This window comes from Cervus canadensis, chromosome 8 (genome assembly GCF_019320065.1).
Source record: "Cervus canadensis isolate Bull #8, Minnesota chromosome 8, ASM1932006v1, whole genome shotgun sequence".
NCBI lineage: Eukaryota > Metazoa > Chordata > Mammalia > Artiodactyla > Cervidae > Cervus > Cervus canadensis.
This window is the reverse complement of record NC_057393.1, coordinates 50,746,554-50,760,203: the sequence shown is the minus strand read 5'-3', so window position 1 is coordinate 50,760,203 and position 13,650 is coordinate 50,746,554. Positions and strand designations below refer to the sequence as shown.

General features: G+C 51.8%; 1 protein-coding gene across 2 annotated transcripts; it reads left to right on the top strand.

Moving 5' to 3' along the window:
- Window positions 1–3,051: 3,051 nt before the first annotated feature.
- RGR (retinal G protein coupled receptor) lies at window positions 3,052–13,305 on the top strand. Of its 2 annotated transcripts, none has more exons than XM_043477263.1 (7): window positions 3,052–3,167; window positions 4,865–5,021; window positions 6,013–6,134; window positions 7,711–7,864; window positions 9,432–9,549; window positions 12,073–12,186; window positions 12,657–13,305. In XM_043477263.1, exons 1-7 carry the CDS (start codon window positions 3,089–3,091, stop codon window positions 12,786–12,788), a joined length of 876 nt encoding a protein of 291 aa, XP_043333198.1. In that variant the 5' UTR covers window positions 3,052–3,088; the 3' UTR covers window positions 12,789–13,305. The 2 variants fall into 2 exon arrangements, with proteins under 2 accessions (XP_043333198.1, XP_043333197.1); XM_043477262.1 differs by having other exon boundaries at window positions 3,060–3,167; window positions 6,013–6,176.
- The last annotated feature ends 345 nt before the right edge of the window (window positions 13,306–13,650 follow it).

Sequence of the window (13,650 nt, the reverse complement as noted above, 5' to 3'; positions counted from 1 at the left end):
TCTCGTGGCCTCTGTGTCTTCGTCTATCAATGGGAAGTAGCGTTACTCTGCTCAGGGTGCTTACGAAAATTAAACAAGCCACGTTTCTCAGACCTTGACAGCCTGCGGGAACAGAGGCTTCTTGGGAGTAGTAAGTCCCCTGCTCCACTGGTGCGTCCAAGGACGAGCTGGGTAGATTCAGATATTTGGGGGTGACCGCAGAGGTGTCTCCCATGGGCTCATGAACTCTCCCAGCCCACCGCCCTGAACACCCCATGGACACAGTCTCAGATCACTGCCATCTGAGCCTTATGGGCATTACCACCAATGGCAAAGGCACAAGGTGTCTTGGCCTGAGGGCAGAGAGCGCCCCTCACCTCTAGTTATCTCACTCTGAGGAGGGCTCCAGAGCAGGACCCCCCAGAGCTTTTAGAGAAGGAACTGTCGATTTCTACTGATTGGCCCTACCCTCAACCTCATCCCACCATCAACACCACCTTCCCCTCATCCATTCTTCACATTTGACTCCAAGGCTTTGCTCTCTGGCCAGGCATTCCCTACCTGGATCTTATGGCTTTTCCAGAAGGTTCCTCAGCCCCATTGCCCATGGGCATAGACAGACCTCCACCAGTGAGGTGTGACCAAGACAGATACCTGGGGCCCCAGTACACACACAAAATGTCTGTGCCTGTTTTGACAACATTGGCTTCCAGGAACTATTGGTTCCCATTCCTTCCTCTCTTCCAGTTCAGCCAATATGATCTTCTCAGTTCTTTCCACCTGTAACTCCTCCTCCCCAAACCAAAAAGCCAACCCTACCCATTACCACGTCTCTGGCTTTTCCTTATTCTGTTGGGGATGCCTTTCCTTCTCTCTTTTGCCTACCCAAACTCTACCCTTGATTCCTGGCCCTGTCCTTCTTTCTCTTCTCCCCTGAAGTCTTTTGTGATCTTGCAAGCATGAAAAAAAAAAAATCTGATCTGTGTTTCTGGTTACAGTAATGCAAGATAGAAATCAGGAAGGGCAGGGAGGCCTCTGTGGTAACAGGGTTATCAAGGAAGGCTTCCAGAAAGATGTAGAGGGTCAGCTCAGCCCTGAGTGTTGTTAGGCTTGGATACAAGTGAGGATCAACAAGAGAACGGACCTGGGGAATGAACACTTACAGAATAAAATGAACTGCTTGACGGGGAGCTGTAGGGGTAGGAGATTGGGCTTCTGTTCCAGCTCCATCTGTGAATCGGTGTATGACTTCAGGCCAGTTCTTAACTGCATTGAGCCTCAGTTTCCTCGCAGGAGACTAAAAGGATGATGGTATCTAATTCTTGGAGATGTTGTAAGAATCATCATAAGATCATTTAGCACAGTACCAGGCCATTGGAGAGCACTCAGTAAACATTAGCTATATTGCTAGTGTCATAGGGAAGCACAAACCTGACTCCATATTTGTAATCGATCCGTTTCTTTTACTTTAACCTTTGTTATTCTTTTGCTTTGGCTTTGAGTTAAGAATGTTCCCTACAGGGGGATCCCTGGTGGCCTAGTGGTTAGGATTCCAGGCTTTCACAGCCGTAGCCTCAGTTCAAACCCTGATGGGGGAGCTGAGCCATGCAGTGCAGAAAAAAAAAAAAAAAAGACTATTGCTTATAACCTGAAATACACAGGGGAGCCCTTTCTCAAGGCTCTGACCTTTAAGGGTTTAACACATTTCCTTTTGTATAGAGATGAAAAGTTGTATAAAGACAGTAACATCTGTCTTTTGGAGGAACAGCTGTAGGAACAAAGGATTGTGACACCAAGAAATTTGCAACAACCAACCACACCCCCTCTTTACCTTGCCTTTAAAAATGCTTTGCTGAAACTCTTCGGGGAGTTTGGGGTGTTTGGGGCAAGAGCCACTTGTTCTTCTTGCACGGCCCTGCACTAAACTTTTCCCTACTCCAAACTCTGACGTTCGGTTCCTGCATTGGGTGAACCCAACGTTGGATTCAGTAATATTAATAGCAGCACTCTGGGCCTTGGTTTCTTTATATGAAAATGAGTTCAGTTGTTCTGGATAAGTGTTTTTTTCTTTCTTTCTTTTTTGGCTGTGTTGTACAGCTTGTAGGATCTTAGTGTTTCAACCAGGGATTGAACCCGGGCCTTGGCAGTGAAAGCACAGAATCCTAACCTCTGGACCACCAGGGACTCCCCAGAGTTAGTGTTTCTTAATGTAAATGTCACTATAAGCCTGTGTGTAACTTGTACCAGGACCTCATTTATAGAAGGCAAAGTTCCTAGTGGGTCATGGGCCACTTAGGGCAGCAGCCCCTCTGTCTCAAGCCGGTGCCTTGGGAGGTGCTTATGCTTGCATAGGTTAAGTGCTCTATGGGACACAGAAAATGAAGCCTAAGGCTATATCCATGATGTATTCTTCTGATCAGGACTTACACAGGCCAGGGTGGGTGGAGAGGAGTGGGGAGCGGGGTGGGAGATGCTTACTTTGCAAAAGAGACAACTGAGATGACCCCAGTGGGCCTGCCTCAGGGACATAGGCAGTTAATGGTTAGTTCAGAACCAGAAGCAGTCTCTAGTCCCAGCTGGAGCTCCTTTCATGACAGCAAATGACTTCCAACCATCACTCTTTCCCCGTGGCTTGTGGACGTGAGCTCCGGTGGACACAGATACACGTGTACACACGTGCACACAGGTGCTCAGCTTGTCGGCGCCTGCAAACATGGGAGGGCCTGGCTCCTGACCCGTTCTCAGGCTTGGCTGCAGCTCAGATCCCCGCTTCTGCTCCCCATCCCGCCCCTTGTTATGCAACTCTTTTCTAATTCAGCTTTTGGCTATACACCATTTGGATTCTGGGTCCTTAATCCGATGGAGCTGAAATGAATGAGGCCGGACTCCGTGCTGGCTTCACAAAGGCTATACTGTCTAACTGATGAATGGGTTCCTTCTGTCCAGGCCAAGAAGATGATTTGGAGGGCCAGGGGGCAGCAAAAAGGGAACCCGATGTCTAGCATAATACCCTGCATGTGCCAGCACGTGGAATGGCCCTTTATAACGGAGGAGCCTGGGTTGGGGGAGCCAGAGACGAGCTGGGTCAGCTGGGAGAAAGGCAGAGAGAATGGCGGAGTCCGGGACCCTGCCCCCTGGCTTCGGGGAGCTGGAGGTGCTGGCCGTGGGGACGGTGCTGCTGGTGGAAGGTGAGCCAGGCAGGAGCTGGGGTGGAGTGGAGCTCAGCAGGCCCCCAGAATGCAGGTCACAGCTGCAAAGCTGGCAAGGAGAAGTCCCCAAACCATACTCCTCTGTGCTTAAACCCCCAGAGTCTTCGGATGGCTGCACCCGTGGGCTGCAGCTTGCAGCCTGGGAGCCAAGAGAGAGAAGCCAGGCATGGGACAGGGAGGGAGGGATTTTGAGAAGGGGTTGTCTGCCCAGGGCATGACCAAGAACCAGACCTTTTCATGTCCCTCCTGTCAGGAGAAAGTTGAATCCACTCCCTAGAAATCCTGCTAAGAATCTCATTTAAGATCAGGCCCCTGGTAGGCTGTGAAGACAGTCAGCTCTGCCACCTGCTGTCTGAGTCACTGAAACCAAGACACCTGAGCTCTCTGAGCCTCAGCGCCCTGACATTGCAAATGGGTGGTGGTGAAGGTTAGATGTGATCAAGGTATTAAGTTTGCCTAGACAAACCCAAGTATTCAAGTTCATTCACTCCCTTCCAGCCCCACATTACTTTCACCATCTTCTGGCCCTCAACCCTAAGCACTTCCGCCCTAGGGGCGACCTGGGTCCATGAGATGTGAGCTTCAACCCAAAATCCCTGAGATGCTCACTGAGGCCAGGGCTGGAGCAATAGACCCTGGAGTTGGGTGAGCCCAAGTCTAGGTCAGTGGGGGATGCAGCCTTTGTTCAAAGCAGATTCAGAGACAAAATCGACACATTGAGAATTGAAAGTAGAGAGGGAACAGCAGCCACCAGGCTGGCCCTGAAGCCCTGGACCCCGGACCCCATCATCTGGTGGCCTCAACCCCTTCCCCTCCTCTGGGAACCCTGCACTCTAGCATCCCTCTAGGTCCTCAAACGTGCCTTGAAAGTTTACAGCTTTATGTTTTTGTATGTGCTGGTCCCTCTTTCTAGAATGCTCTTCTACACCCTGTCCTCGTCCTTGTCCTCCCTGTGAAGGCTCACAGTTTGGAGGCAGGATCCACCCCATTTCTCACTTCACATGGGAGAAGCTGAGGTTCAGGGAGCCTAAAGGAGCAGCAAATAAGTGACAAAACTGAAATTCAAAGTTGGGTCTGTCTGCCACTGGACACCACCGGCTTGAAGCTCACCTCACTGCCTGGGGTCCTGGGAAGCTCCCAGTTCTATGTTGCCTCCTCCTCTCTGAGGTTCTCCCTAACATTGTTCCAGAGTCCTTGGAAAGGGCATTTTGGAATTTGAAAAAATTTGAGTTCAAGTCCCAGCCCTGCCCTTTACTAGCTGTGTACTTAGGCCAACATCTCTGAGCCTTGGCGTCTCCATGGCAAGTCAGGAGGACAGTGTCCAGGTGAAGACTGACTGGGAGGATCCATGTAAAGTGCTCAGGTGGGCACGTGATAGGTGCTCAGTGGTTATCTATAACGGTGATTGTGCTGGCACAGACTGTGCTGCACTTGACTGATTTTCTTCCTCGTCAATCTTTCTATCAGACTTGCATTGGTAGAGGGCAGGGTGTACATTTCATGGGTTTCAGTATCTGAGGGCCAGCCCACCTCATGGGCACTTGATGAGCTGCAAGGGGATGGGTGCTGAGTGTGAGGGGGTGGGGGGTTGCAGAGGGCCCATCCATTCCATGGGCCCTCATTCTGACCCCAGGAGGGCCTCACAGCCCCAGTGCCAGCTCTCCCCTTCTTTTCAGCTCTTTCTGGCCTCAGCCTAAACATCCTGACCATCCTCTCTTTCTGCAAGACCCCAGAGCTGCGGACCCCCAGCCACCTGCTGGTGTTGAGCTTGGCGCTGGCCGACACTGGGATCAGCCTGAATGCCCTCGTTGCAGCCACGTCCAGCCTCCTCCGGTACCTGCCCCCACCCTAGTCCCTGGGCTCTGGGGCCTGACCTCAGGGCCCTGGGCAGCAGGCCAGAGACATGCTTCCTACCTGTAGAAAGCTCTAGGGGAGAGGGTGGGCAGACCAAACTAGGGTAAATCTGAATTCCAGACCATGCCTGCAGAACCACAGCTGATTTCTGGAACATAGGAGTTCCTTGGACCTGACCATCAGAGCAGGCTGACTGTGGGGACTAAGCTCCTGCGCCCTGCGACCAGGCTGCCTGGGTTGGAATCCTGACTTCATTATTTCTAGCTCTCTGTAAATTGCGTGTTATTACCTAACCAGTATGGTTGTTGGAGGTATTGTTTGTAAATCATTTAAAACAATGCTTGGCACCTAGGACGCCTTAAATAAGTATTTGTGAAAGCAAACAGGATTTTGACAAGTGTCTAAGACCTTACGTGACCGGGGTCTTCCAGTGTGGTCTAAGAAGGTGTTTATAGGATTGTTTTCTTAAGCAAATGGATCACTCCTGTGGAGCTAGAGCCACCCCTGCGTACAGAGGCTCAGGGCTAACTCTGCAGGGTCTGAATCAGGGAGGATTCCCTGCCCTGTTGTCCTCTGGCACCTTCCCAGGGTGGGGGATGGGCAACTGAAGCTTCTGCCCTGCTTGACCTGTGGGGCCAGAAGGTGGGAGGCCTGGGGTCCGCCCTCTGACTTTGCCTTTCTGTGCTGTGTGGCGTTGGCTCAGTGCCTCTTCCTCTCTGAGCCTCAGGCACGAGCTCTCCTCCCATCATGTTGCGTCCTGTGATACAGGCCCCTGATCACCAGGGAGACTCCTTGGTCCAGCCCAGGTGCCCTTCACCCCGGTGGCTCGATCTCTGAGGCCTCAGTTTCCTCATAGAAAAACAGATACTAAAGCCCTTTTCTAGGGAGCCAAAGGTGCCCTCCAAGCTGCTGACAAGCGGGTGAGGGAGGAGGACAGGGAGGGGTCACCGGCGCCCCGTGTCTCCCACAGGCGCTGGCCCTACGGCTCAGAAGGCTGCCAGGCCCACGGCTTCCAGGGCTTCGCCACCGCACTGGCCAGCATCTGCAGCAGCGCAGCCATCGCCTGGGGGCGCTATCACCACTTCTGCACCCGTAGGTCTCCGGGTTCCGCGTGCCGAGGGGGTCAGAGAGAAGGTCTGCTCAGCATCTCCCAGTTCAGGGAAGTGTGGGTGGGTGTAAGTGAGCCGGAGTGTGGGGTGTGGGCCCCCAAGAGAGGGAGGAGGGTGGGAGAGCGCAGGAGCGATGCTGAGGCGCCTGCTGGGCAGGTTCCCTGTGCCCTCACTGCAGCCTCAGGCAAGTCGGGGGTCCTCTGTGAACCTTGGTCTCCTCCTCTGCAAGCCTGCTGGGCAGGTTCCCTGTGCCCTCACTGCAGCCTCAGGCAAGTCGGGGGTCCTCTGTGAACCTTGGTCTCCTCCTCTGCAAGGATGAGTTTTGTAACCAACGTCACAGTTTTATTTGGAAAATCAAATGAGATTCTGGATACAGAAGATGCCCTTGAAGACAGGCACTGTTGGGAGGCAGCAGAGAGGTGGTGTGTGAGAGAGAGACCGGGCACCTGCCTTGGCACCTCACACTTCCATGGAAATTCTGCCATGCGAAGGCTTCATGAAAGTGAGTCTAGTTCAAGATTTCCCAAGCTGTACTGTCAAATTCCCTCTTCATAATTAGACATATAAGTGTAGCACCTGCTTTATTATTTACCTGATGTTTTTCTTAAGTGACTCATTTTTTTAAAAATTAAAACAACTGCTTTAGTCTCATTCTAAATAGTATCTGTGAAATCACAAGTTAATGTCATAATTTTAATACACATAAAGGTAAGAAACACATTCACCTATAGACCATGTAGAATCTCACTCACCATGGGAGAAATGTAAACATTCTTTGGGGGCTGTGGCTCAGTCACCCCTCACGCAAACCCTCAGCTTGCAGACTGGGAAACGCTGGTTCAGAGAAGTCAAGTAGCTTGCCCTGAGTCACACGGCTACAGGAGCCAAGCTGGGACTGTGCGTGGCCTGGATGCCTCAGAGGGAGCCTCCCCTTTGTCTCCTTGTTCCCAGGCACAGAGGTTACTCTGGGGTTCACAGCTAACATGGCCTTGAGCCATGAGCATCAGTCCTTTGGAATCGCAGATCTGCCCCATGGACACACGGCTCACTGCCCTTAACAATGTCACATGCTTCTCTCCAGGGCCCAAAACACAAAGTCTCTGTTCTCCGCTAATGCTGACTCCTGTCTGCCTCATCTGACCTTGGAGCTCCTCTTCCACTGCTTCTTTTTTTTTTTCTCTCTTCCACTGCTTCTATCCCAGCCCTGTCCCCAAACCTTCCGCAGACCATCACTCACATGTGCATGCACACCTGTCTCTTTGCCATCTCCCTCTTTCTCTGTGTTCTCTAAAGAAGATGGTACAGAGTGTCTCTAGGAGACTTCCACATCCATTGTCTCTTTTATTCTTCATAACAATCATCAGAGGCAAGGATTATCATTCCCAGTTTGTGAAGGAGAAAACTGAGGCTTAGAGAAACTTAACTTGCCTGAGGCCCTGCACTGCTAAGCATCAGAGCCAGCATTTAAGGACATTCCACGTGACCACCAAGTCCATTATTTTTTCACTCTGCCAAGCTACCGCCTCCCCTCCACCATCCTCCTCCCGTGTCCCAAGCAGGCAGCCGACTGGACTGGAACACGGCCGTCTCCCTGGTGCTCTTCGTATGGCTGTCTTCTGCTTTCTGGGCGGCGCTGCCCCTCCTGGGCTGGGGCCACTATGACTATGAGCCGCTGGGGACCTGCTGCACCCTGGACTATTCCAGGGGGGACAGGTGAGGTTTGGGCAGCAGCTTCGAGGCTTCTTTCCATGGGAATCTGGGCTTTGAGCCTGTAGGACAGCAGTGTCAACTGAAAATCCAAATGGGGACATGCCAACATCTGCCAGACAGTGTCAGTTCCTTAGCCATGATCCCCATGTATAAGTTGACAGTGGGACTAAGGAAAGCCCATTCTGAAGATTGGCCAAGGGATGGGAATGTTATGCCAGTTGGGGTGCAGAGTTGGGCCCCAGAAGGGGTCCTGTCCGGGAGCTGTGTTGGATGTAACAATGCTGAGCCCCGTGTTGGTTGTAACAGTCACTGAGCCCCATGACCCCTTTGCCACCTTCAGCACAGTCAGATCCCAGCTCTGATTTATCGACTCCTACAGGGAGCCATATCCTTGGTTCTGTAGTGTCAAAGAATGTTAAGGTCTTTGCATTGGGAGGGACCTCCTTGGCACTGAGAACATTTCTCTGGATCCTCAGCATTTGCTGTGGGCCAGGCCCTGGAGAGACAGCGGGAAATGCATGATGGCATCAGGAGCACTCATCTCGTACTGCCCAGGGCCACTGGGCTCTGGGGAGTCCAGGGCTCCCTCTAGGGGCTGCCTTGGGGAGGGACCACACGGGCTCCAGCCCTGATCTTGCTTCTGCTAGAGGCACATTGCATCACCTGCTTGACGTGTTTATTCATGTTTACTCATTTATTTATTTGGCTGTGTTGTGTTTTAGTTGCAACAGGATCTTTCATTGTAGCACACAGGCTTAGTTGCCCTGTGGCATGTGCAATCTTAGTGCCTGGACTAGGGATTGAACCCACATCCCCCTGCATTGCAAGGTGGCTTCTTAACCAGTGGACTGCCAGGGAAGTTCCTATTTGTGTTTATTCATAATGCACCTGCCTTGATGACAGGCTTCTCAGGTCCAACCCGCTGGAGAAGGCAGGGTCTGGTCTAATGTCCTCCAGGGAGTTCCCTGCAGGTATTTCCCCCGCTGGTGCCCAGCTCTTCTGGCAGCCCTCCCTCCCACCCCTCCTTAGTGGACGGCAGCCAGATGACGTGGTCTCCGCTGCTCAGAACGTCAGCCTGCCTCCCTGTGACCACTACCTGGGACCCCTGGTTCTTCTCTGGTCCCTTCAATGATTTCTTCAGTGATACAGTGTCCAGTCTCATCCACAGGGCCCTTCCAAACCTGTGCCAGAAAGCTCCTTGAATGATCTTTCCTCCTGGTCAACTGACATCTCCATTTGCTAAACACATTTCCCAAACAAATTGTCCCGTTCTCCGTGTTTGGGGCACATAAGAGAGAAGGCTGAGCCCCTGAACTGCCCAGCAGCAAATTGAAGCCGGATTATCCTTTGTCCCAGCTCCTTGGTCTAAAGGCAGGTTCTAGGAGGACCTCATAGCTCCTGGTTCCCAGGAGAGTTCAGCTAGAACCCGGGAGCATCCATACTCTGAATACTCACCTGATGGGAGGAGTTCCCTGCATCTGACTATCTAGCCCGAGTCTGATGGGCCTTCTTGGGCAACTGATCATCTCTGAGAGGCAATTCTTGACTTCCCCGTCCCCTCTGCCTGCAGAAACTTCAGCAGCTTCCTCTTCACCATGGCCTTTTTCAACTTCCTCCTGCCCCTTTTCATCACAGTCGTATCCTATCGGCTCATGGAGCAGAAACTCGGGAAGACCAGCCGTCCCCCGGTAAGGATCAGCTCCTCAAGGAGGAGAAACACCAGGGAACATGAACGATGTGACTGCAATCAGGGGTTCTCTGTGTTTTCAATGATCAGGAGAGCAATCTAGCTTTGTATGTAGAGCATGGGGTGTTAGGGCAGAAACACACCCTCCCCTCCCATTGCTGGAGATCACCAAGACCGGGGAGGAAGAAGCAGAATTGCTCAGATTTACCCAGACCCCATAATACTGAGAGGCAGGGAGTCCTAGTGGACATCGTCCTTGCTGTTACCCTTGCTTCTTCCCAAGGATATGAAGATTGACACAAAATTTCATGCATTTTAAATGGCTTCAGGATGTTTCATTTAACCACAGGCACATACTGTTACCCACAAAGTAAAATCACATCTGTAAGCACCTTTGTCCAAGAGAAACAATGATTCAAAATAAGCCCTCCTGGCCATTGCTCAATTTCTGCACTAATATCCTCTTGCCAGGATTTTTTTTTTATTACCTGAACAGTCTCTAGCAGATGAATCATAGCTCTAAAGATTCAAAAAACAAAAACAAGCTTAAAAAACCTCAGGTACTAATGCGACTTTATGTGCATTATATCATTTCAATTATGCACCCACGCTCTGAGGAAGGAAGGCTTTATTGTCCCTATGTCACAGATTAGAAAATTGAGACTGAAAGGGGCTATTAGCTAAGCAACTGGTCAAAAGCGGCGCCATTAGTAGTAGCAGCATTGGATCAAACCCAGGTCTGGGGCTCTGTCACTCAAGTGGGCAATCCTAGTGCATAAAAGAAGCACTCTCTTTGTTGAAACACTTCATCTACCACATTTTTTCCCCTTGTGAATGGGAAAAACACTGTCCCAGTTGATTGTAGCTGTGGACCCAGGTTTTCCTGGTCACTGAAGGAGGGCGAGGGCTGTACAGGTGTTCTCCTGTTCATCACCGCCCCACGGTGGCCTGCCTCCAGGTTAAGCCCGCCCCTACCCCTGCCTGGGTGCTCGAAGTCGCCACGTTTATTGGAGGTTCAATGGGCCTGCAGACAAGGCTGCCACACGGATTTTCTCATTTTTCCCAGTTGACTTTAAACCATCCGTTTCAGTAGCATCAGCAGGGGTCGCCACGCACTGTCCCAGGGACCTCAGATGCGAGCTTAAGTTACCTTCTTTGTTAAAGGGCGACACGGTCGGTTAGAGAATAGGCACTGATTTTTAGCGTCAAAATTTTAACCTCTGAGTGTATGTGGAGAATCGTAATTTCGCAAATTCCATTCTGAAAATAGTACGGAAATCGTGCGCCCTCCTGTGGCCACTTGTGGTACCACGTCGCCCGCCGCCCGGTGGTTTCAGCATCTCGCAGAGTGGAAAGCGGCCGCTTTGAACCCAGGACAGGTTGAGCCGCCAGTGAAGGCAGGAGCTGGTTACAGGGTAGTTCTGGGACAGAGGTGTGAGGGCAGCTCAGCCTGGGGACCTTTATACACACAGCCACACTCACGCAGCCGCCGGTTTCTCAGAGAACACACCGAGAAGGAAGCGAATCCTCCACTCCAGTCGCTGCCTCCAGGCAAGTCAGGCATATCAGGCCACTTTATGGACACGGTCACTGAGGTCAAGAAAGCTTGAATGCGAGGCCTCGGGTCAAGCATCTTAAACAGAAGAGAGATTCAACTGGTCCCAGTTTCCTCCAGAGGCTCAGCACCTTCCCACAGCCCTGCCAAGCTGGTCCTGGGACCTCGTGGGGCTGCCGGCCACCTGAGCCAGTCAATGCCACCCTCTTTTTAAAAAAAAAAAAAATTAGAGAATAATTGCTTTATGATGTTGTGTGGTTTCTGCCATACAACAACGTGAATCAGCCATAAGTATACATATGTCCCCACCTTCTTGAACTTCCCTCCCACCCCCTACCCCATCCCACCCCTCTAAGTTGTCACAGAGCTCCGGGCAGCAACTTCCCCCAGTTATCTGTTTTACATACGGCACTGTGTATGTTTCAATGCTATTTTCTCAGTTCTTCCCACCCTTTCCTGCCCTGACGTGACCACAAGTCTGTTCCCTATGTCTGCGTCTCTATTTCTGCCCTGCAAACAGGTTCATCAGTACCATTTTCCTAGATTCCACATATATGCATTCATATAGGATATTTGTTTTTCTTTTTCTGACTTACTTAACTCTGCATAACAGGCTTTGGGTTCATCTACTTCACTGGAATGGACTCAAATCCACTCCTTTTTATGGCTGAGTAATAGTTCATTGTATATACGCACCACAACTTCTTTATCCATTCATCTGTCATTGAGCATCTAGGTTGCTTCCATGCCCTGGCTATTGTAAATAGTGCTTCAGCGAACACTGGGGTACATGTGTCTCTTAGAATTGTAGTTTCCTTGGGGTATATGCCCTGTAATGGGATTGCTGGGTCACATGGTAGTTTTAGCCCTAGTTTTTAAAGAACTCTCCATCCTGTCCTCCACAGTGGCTGTATCAGTTTACATTCCCACCAACTGTGATGCCACCCTCCTTAACCCGTGTCTCCCCAGGTGAACACCGTCCTGCCAGCCAGGACGCTGCTGCTCGGCTGGGGCCCCTACGCGCTCCTGTATCTGTACGCCACCATCGCGGATGCAACCTCCCTCTCCCCCAAGCTGCAGATGGTACAGACGCCGCCAGTACTCCAGTACCTGCTCCCCATCTGTTTACCTGTTTCTCCCCATCTCTCTCTCTGGCTTTATAGCCTCTATGATCACTCACTCTTCCTCTTTTCCTCTGAACGCTCATAACTCACTGGGTATTTGCTTGTCCCCCTGGTCACATGGGGCCACTGCTTGACACTGCCCAGGCCTCACGTGAGATATCAGGGACAGCCAGCCAGATGGTGATGCACGCACTCTGGGACCAGGGGCAGAGAGTGGTGTCTGGGGAGGAGCAAGGTTCCACGCACCATCCGGCAACTAGTCAGAGAAGGCTTAGAGGCTGCAGAGTCAAGCCAAGGGCAGATGCTTGGCAGCTGAGACAGGGTGGGGGGCGGGGATGGGCTGGGGAGGGGGGATGGTGGTCACCATTGGGACCAGGGAGAGGAGCAGAGGCTCTGAAACTTTTTTCCTGGATTTCTCCATCACTACAGGTGCCTGCTCTCATTGCCAAGACAATGCCCACAGTCAACGCCGTGAACTATGCCCTGGGCAGCGAGATGGTGCACAGGGGCATCTGGCAGTGCCTTTCGCCACAGAGGAGAGAGCGCAGCCGGGAGCAGTGAGCCTCGCTGGGGGGCTGCCCAGACCCAGGCCCACCCAGGCCGTCCTGGACTGAGCCCCTGCCTGGGGAGTCCTGTCCAGCAGCCTCAGGAGCCAGGCTCCAGACACTCACCCTTCATCCCCGATGGCCCTTTGAGCCTGGCCCAAGGCCAGACACAGGGAATTCAGAGAAAAACCAGAATGCATGGAACGAGCCTGGACTTTGGAGCCACACGGACCTGTGTTGGCCATAGCTCTCCACATAGAGGCTGAAAGATCTTGGAAAAGTCACACTCTCTGAACTCAGCTTCCTGGCCCCTAACGTAAGGATGTTAATATGGACATTGGGTCTGCCATGAAGCTTGAACGTGATAGCGTATACTCACATGCACATAGACGCTGCTGCCCATTAGTATAGCTCTTAGGATTCAGAGACTTACATAGAAAGGGGTGCAAGTCCAGGTTTGTCTGTGGGAGCTCAACCCAGGCTGCCGGCATTCAAACACCTCTTATTAAATCGTGATCTCGTACAGGTGACTTACACTTCTTGGGCTTGTGTTTCCAATTTGTGAGGCATGATGACAGGAATGGTGACTTGACCGTGCAGAAAGGCCCAACACCTTACCAGGCACATATGAAGTGCTCATCAAGAGTCACCATCACCACCCTCCAGTTAAGACGGCTGGCTGCACGTTGATTAGTTGCCAACATTAAAAAAAAGCAGGACAATTTGTTTAGAACTTCAGACATCTGAAGGGGAGGCCTCACCAGCCTGGAGGAGGCTCCAAGGTGATGGTTTGAGGCACAGAGTGGCTCTGCCCTCTGCCCAGGGCATGTGCTCTCCCATCAGCTGTAGCTCATGTGTTCCCTTCGGAGCCCGTGGCA